Source organism: Opisthocomus hoazin, chromosome 3 (assembly GCF_030867145.1).
Source record: "Opisthocomus hoazin isolate bOpiHoa1 chromosome 3, bOpiHoa1.hap1, whole genome shotgun sequence".
Taxonomy (NCBI): Eukaryota; Metazoa; Chordata; class Aves; order Opisthocomiformes; family Opisthocomidae; genus Opisthocomus; species Opisthocomus hoazin.
The window spans coordinates 104,896,693-104,903,281 of record NC_134416.1 but is presented as its reverse complement, the minus strand read 5'-3'; the positions used below and the strand labels follow the sequence as shown (position 1 = coordinate 104,903,281).

The following is a 6,589-nucleotide window of genomic DNA, read 5'->3' as shown; positions in this document are numbered from 1 at the left end:
CTCCCTCCCGGTGGGCGGGACTTCCGCTCCCGCCGCTTTCCTCTTCCGCTGGGCGCCGGGCTGGCCTCGGCGGCGGGGCCGCAGGTGGGTTCGGCGGGCCCGGGGTCAGGGCGGGCGGCGGGGACGGGTCCCTGAGGCGTTGGTGTCGGGTTTGTCTCTGTCGCGCTGTGTGCTGGGGTGTTGGGGGCCGTTACCGGCCGCCGGGGTGGGTGGGTGAGGCCGGGTCTCGGTGTCCCGTTGTTGCCTGCCGTGTGTCGCGTTACCGGCCGCCTCTGCCTGGTGACGGGGGAAGGAGGGGTTTGTCCTGGACGCTGTTTCTGCTCTTAACTAAACGTGAGGGAGAACTGAACGTGGCCAAAGTTTGCGGTAGAGGGAGCTTTAAAATAATTTGGGCGTTTAAAATCACAGAGTCACAGAATGGTCGGGGTTGGAAGGGACCTCTGTGGGTCACCCAGTCCAACCCCCTGCCGAAGCTGGGTCACCCAGAGCAGGTACTCTTATCTGTCAGCTGAGTTAGGCGTTATCATTCCTTTACAGCTGACAAAAATAAGGCACATGGAGGTGCTGGTTTGCCGGGACCACAGAAGTCCATGGCAGAGCTGAAGCTTAATCATGAATTTGAAGCCCTGAAGATGGCTTATCAGTACTTGGTATAAGCTGTTGCCAAAATAAATTTCTGGTGGATACAAACAAAGCACACTCATTTCATAATTTTTTTTTTATTCCTAGAAATTAATCCCTGTTGAAGCCAGTTTATGAAGTAAATTGCTGCAGTGGAGCAGCATGTGTAGGTACAGAAACACCTCTGCGTATTAACTACAAAGATAGGATCAATGTTTAATTTAGTCACATATATTTACATTTTTCCTCCTAGTTATCTCTCTTTTTGTTGCTCAATAGCATCTAAATATATGCAAGAGCCCTGAAATTTGTCACTGAGATTAATATGATCAAAGCAATTAATTTCTTGTCACTGAATCTGCTGTGTTGTCTTCAAATCTTGTTCTAAAACAACAAATGGCCACCCAACAAAATAGGGAATTTGAAAATTTTTTTGGACTCTTGGTCAGTTGGGTACAGCAATTGGCTGCAGCACTATTTGCAGACTGTCTGTACTAATGCGTTCTTGAGAAAGAGATTGTCTTCACAGAAACCCAGCATGGTAGGGGTTGGCAGGGCCCTCTGTGGGTCACCCAGCCCAACCCCCCTGCCCAAGCAGGGTCACCCAGAGCAGGCTGCACAGGACCTTGTCCAGGTGGGTCTTGAGTATCTCCAGAGAAGGAGACTCCACAGCCTCCCTGGGCAGCCTGTGCCAGGGCTCCGTCACCCTCAGAGGGAAGAAGTTCTTCCTCATGTTCAGACGGAACTTCCTATGCTTCGGTTTGTGCCCATGTATTTTTTTTTTTTTAATTTTTTGACAGCTGTGACTCTGCGCGTTCCGCAGCAGTGAAACTAAGGTGATAGAACCAGAGTGGTTTCCCTGGTGTTGGGGAAGCTCTTTTTGAGAGACAGCTGATACACAGGACCTCTTGTTTGAATGCAATGATGTGTTAAAAAGAAACGTTCTTTCAGGCAAGGTGTTGTGGTACAGTGGCCTTTGCTTTAATTTGTCTGAGGTAAGAAGAGTGTAGCTCAGCCTGTTAACGTGTATGTCAATGTCAGCAAAGCATAAAACAGTTTTCTACTACGAACCTGAGCTGTGTAAGATCGTGACTGGAGAATTAAAGCCAAATTGATTGAGTGTCTAATGGATTAGAATTAGTAGTGATGAAAGGTTGCACAATTGCCAGACGAAATAATGGAAGTGGACTTCTCCCCCCCCCCGCCCTGTTGTTTCTTTTTGAGAGCCTTCACAAGGCTGGAGGGTACTGAGTAGGCACAGGCTGACTGGAAGGAACAAGTGGCTTTACCGTCATGGCTGCTACCTTCTAGAAGTGCAAGGTTCTCACTTACTTTGGCCTTTTGCGCTGGAGAGGGAGTGAATGCTGCCGCCACCACCGATTCCGGTGGCTTCCACTAAGCCTTAAGCGTAAGGAGAGACGTAGGGTCCTCTGTTCCTCCTCCTTGATGTCCACCTTTCCCCCTTCATTTCTTTTCCTTTCTCCCTCTCACTAGAAGTCGTCTGCTGTCTCTCAGCAAGCTACACCTTTTGCGGCAGTGGCACCAGAATGCAGCTGAAAGCAGTGCTCTGAGCAGTCCACGTTGGCCATGTTGCATGGCAGCAGGTGGGAGAATATTCTGTGCCTGTACTTCAGCATCAGCATAGCCTCTATAAAAGGGTGGCTTTGTTTTCTCTATCCGGTGATCCTTCCAATTATGTGTGTGTGTCTGTGCGTCTCCTTTCTCTCTTTCCCTCCCCTTTATGGAAAACAGGACTTGAGTTCTGTGGCTGCCTAACTAACTGGTTTTTTTCTCTCCTTCCATTCCGGCCAAGACACCTTGAATGACTTTTTTATTTTAAACTTTTTTTTTTCCTTTTTTTCAGTTTGAAAATTCACATTGTAATTAAAGAATGAATTTTAACTAATGAAGCACAGTGGTTTTCATTTATAAACATTAATACCATTCATTAAATACATGCATAGTTTTCAACAAGACTTAAGCCTACTTGAAGCAGTGGCAATTGCTGGAAAGGTAACAGGGCCGAGCAGACAGCTGAGGGATTTTTTGGGAACCGTTTATTTCAATGAAATTGAAGTAACAGCACAGTCTACACAATTTTTTTTCAGTAGCCTGTAAGGTCTCATTCCACAAAAATATACCTAGCTAACTTAGAATACTTTGAAATACCTGTTGAATTCAGTGCTTTCATGAATTGGGGTCTCAAATCATGTAAATTGCTACTGTCTTTTTTAAAGTTTATGTGATTTGTTGGACCAGGTGACTTGCAGTGAGATATTAATAAAGTCATTCTGCCTGAAGTTCAGCATCATGTTCTACAAGGGAGTCCTTGTTATGGGACTTTGGATGACAGCTGCCGTTGTTAAAATTAGTGGTTTTTTGGTGTAGGTATCTGAAGGCTTTACATCAAAGTGTCGAGTGAGTACTAGTAGAGGCGCTTGTATCCTTTGCCAGTTGTTACATCAATTATTGAAATTAACATTGCCCAAATTCAGAGAGCGTGGTCCAGCTTGGGTTCTGGATTGAAGACAGCTGAGTGCTTTTGTGGGGTAGAGGCTTAAAGGAATCAAAGGGGCAGAAGTGACCTGTACTAGAGGTCTGAGGAGCACAAAGCTCCCAGTGCAAGTGGGCATCATTCACTGCTTCTGGTAAAGGAAGTTGCTGAAACTGGAATTTCAGCACTTTGGCAGCAGTTCCTGCAAATGCATTAAGGGCATCCTACAAAAATTGTGTGACGCTGGACTTTTGTTTTCCTCATTAAAGGTGAGCCATGTCTTTCCATTCCGGGCGAGGATGTCCCCGTGGTCAGGGGGGACCAGGAGCGAGAACTTCAACACAGACCTACCGCCCTCAGAACCTACGGCAGCTTCACCCGCAACAGCCCTCCGTACAATACCAGTATGACCAGCAAACCGCCCCTCCAACAACCTATTCAACCCCCCCAACCACCGGCTACATGCCTCCCAGGCCAGACTTTGTGCCCTATCCTCCTCCAGTGCCCCCTTCTACGCAAAATCCCATCAGCCAGTGTCCCCTGAGGCCACCGTTTCCAAACCACCAGATGAGGCAGAGCTTCCCGGTGCCTCCGTGCTTCCCTCCCGCTCCTCCGCCCGTGCCAAATCCCAGCAACGCTCCTGTGCCGGGAACTCCTGCTGGGCAAAGCACCTTTCCTTACATGATGCCTCCTCCCGCCGTGCCGCATCCTCCCCCGCCGCCGGTCATACCGCAGCAAGTCACCTACCAGCCCGTGTACTCCGCAGGGTACTCGCAGCAGGCGTTCCCACCTCCGAACTTCAGCAGCTACCAGCACGGCTCCGGCTCTTTCCAGAGCAGCGCTACCAACAGCGGCGGCGGCGGCGGCCATTTTCGCCACGCGGGTCAGTACCAGGGAGAGAAGTCGCAAAGTGATCGACGGTCTCCGGAGAGGAGCAAGCACTATGATGAGCACCGGCATCGTGAACACGGTCACGTCCACGGTGACAGGCATCGGTCTGCTAACCACGGGGACCGTCGGGATCGGGGCCGGAGTCCGGACAGGAGGAGGCAGGAAAGCAGTCGGCACCGGACGGATTACGACAGAGGAAGGATGTCGCCTCATCACAGAAGTTACGAACGTAACAGGTAACTGGAGGTGTCTTCTGCCTGCAGAGGGAAAGCTGTCACTGTTGTCCCATGGTACTTGTGTCAGTGTTCTTCCTCGCCCTTGTTTTTCCCTCTAGCTTGGGAGGCAGTCAGTACTCAGGTCTGACGGAAAGAGCCACTGTTCTGACGCCTTTCAGGTACGCTGCTGCTGCCTCACCTTTGCAAGCTTCGCAGCCTTGTTGACCTTGTCTGTGGAGACAGCTGGAAGCAGAGAAAGTCTTGTTTGGACACGGGGTGGATTGGTCAGGAGTGCTCTACTCTCATGGGCGTTTACCGCAGCAACTTAGGCGCGTATGGCGTGAAAGTGGAGTTGACACAACTTTCTGCAAAAGACAGTGTTCAGAATTAAGCCTTACAGATGGTGAAGTCCCAGCACTTCAAATTTCAAGATTTAGGTGCCAGAGTCAGGGTTCCAGGTGTTACTTGAATTGGTCTTTCTTTGAGTACGCCCTGTACTTGTAGAGAACCAGCGCTTGGGGGGGTGGGGGGGTTATAGTCTGATAGGTGCAAAGACAGTGTTCAGAGTTAAGCCTTACAAATGGTGAAGTCCCAGCACTTCAAATTTCAAGATTTAGGTGCCAGAGTCAGGGTTCCAGGTGTTACTTGGATTGGTCTTTGAGTACACCCTGTATTTGTAGAGAATCAGCACTTGGGGAGTGGGGGGGTTATAGTCTGATAGGTGCACATACCTCATCCCCGCAGTGAGGTGTTTAGTGAAAAGCGTGTAGCGCAGTGTTCTTCATCCTGCTCTGTCCTCATCCTCGTGGTAGATCAATGCAGACATGTGCAGGCTTCATGGGACCTCCCAGTGGATGCTTAGACCAGCCTGTGTGATTCTGTTCAGGTCAAAGACCTCAGCAAGCCAGCCTGTGATCTCACGAGAGGACTGGGGTGAAAATCAGCGTTCACCAGTCAAAAGAAATGGGCAAGTTGTAGGCTACAGTGACATCTTATGATTCGGATGGAGGAGTGCGCACTGCTTATTTTGGGATGTATTGTGAAGTTTCTGTCCCAGTGCTTTGTAGACACAAACAGCTTGCAAATGACGAGCTGACCTGTTGCAGTTTGCTGCGTGGTGTTTTAGGGCAAACCATCATCAGTTAAATCTTTGAGGTGTCTTCTATTTGCTCTCATAGTGTCTCTTTTTGTGTCTAATGATCTAGGTCAGAATATTCAGAGAGAGATACTGGAAAGTGAAGTATCTAAATATTTATCAGGCCACCTGGATCATGTGCTTTAATTTTAGAAGCTCTGAGCTTTCTCGTGTCGCGTGTGAAACAAGGATTGACTCATAGTGCCTGTGGACATGAAGCTGCTTTAATTTAGATAATGCAGAAATTTAATTTCGGAACCGTAGACAGCTGTATTCCAAAAAACCCACCCAAACCTCGCATTCAGTAGGTTTAGTTTGATTTCCAGAAGAGGATTTTCATAAAACTCATTGCATCTGGCATTAAGACACTGCCCTTTTCTGTATGACGAACTTGTGGAATTTTCTGCTCTTTGTAGGCGACTCATATACTTGCTGCATAACTTCACAATTCATTATTTAGATTTTAAAATTCAGTATTAGGTTTTGAAAATGCGTGTTTTCAGCAGCTTCTTTCTCAAACATTTGTGGATTACTGCTTGAGGCCATCAGCTTCCAGGTCTACTTGACAATGTATCTGCTTATTTTAATGAGAACTGTTTGCCGGCCTTGGTGTGTTTTTTGCATGGCATCCATCTCTCAAGCAAAACAGACGGCATAGAATATGCTCTCTTGGAAGACTGAAATCCATGCTGGAGCAAGGCACAGGCAGAGAAGGGTCAATGAGTGCTGGGAAGAGCAATAGATAATTTATATGAACTTTGTGCTTTGTAAATTTGCATTCTATTTCATGTTGTGCATTTGGAAACATACATATGTATGTTCATAAATAATCTTGGCCCATTCTGTTAGCCCACCAAACCACCCGAGGCACGTATTTAGAATTCCGTGTGTATCAGCAGACTCATTTGCTAGGAGATTTGAGAGACACACAAATGATTGTGGGCTAGCGAGTTGTCAGCTGTTAGCAGAGTACGAAAACTGCCTGTGTGATCTTTTCTGCCTCATGTACACAGTGATTTCATAGAATCATAGAAGTGTTTAGGTTGGAAAAGACCTTTAATATCATCGACTCGAACTCTTATCCTAACACTGGCAAGTCCACCACTAAACTGTGTCCTGAAGTGCCGCGTCTACGCGTCTTTTAAATACCTCCAGGGGTTGAATACCTTACTTGGGCAGCCATTCCAATGCCTGATAACCCTTTGGGTGAGGAATTTTTTCCTACTGTCCAAC

At 47.7% G+C, this 6,589-nt stretch overlaps 1 protein-coding gene across 4 annotated transcripts in view; it reads left to right on the top strand.

Moving 5' to 3' along the window:
* Positions 1-14: 14 nt before the first annotated feature.
* Positions 15-6,589, top strand: part of DROSHA (drosha ribonuclease III) — an 82,942-nt gene continuing 76,367 nt past the window's right edge. For 2 of the 4 annotated variants that reach the window (XM_075417142.1, XM_075417139.1), the window contains exons 1-3: positions 15-84; positions 2,116-2,225; positions 3,385-4,242. In XM_075417142.1, the coding sequence (XP_075273257.1) occupies positions 3,392-4,242 (851 nt within the window). In that variant the 5' untranslated portion in view covers positions 15-84; positions 2,116-2,225; positions 3,385-3,391. Of the gene's footprint in view, positions 85-767; positions 788-2,115; positions 2,226-3,384; positions 4,243-6,589 lie in introns of those variants that run through there. The other 2 variants (XM_075417140.1, XM_075417141.1) reach the window with 2 other exon arrangements.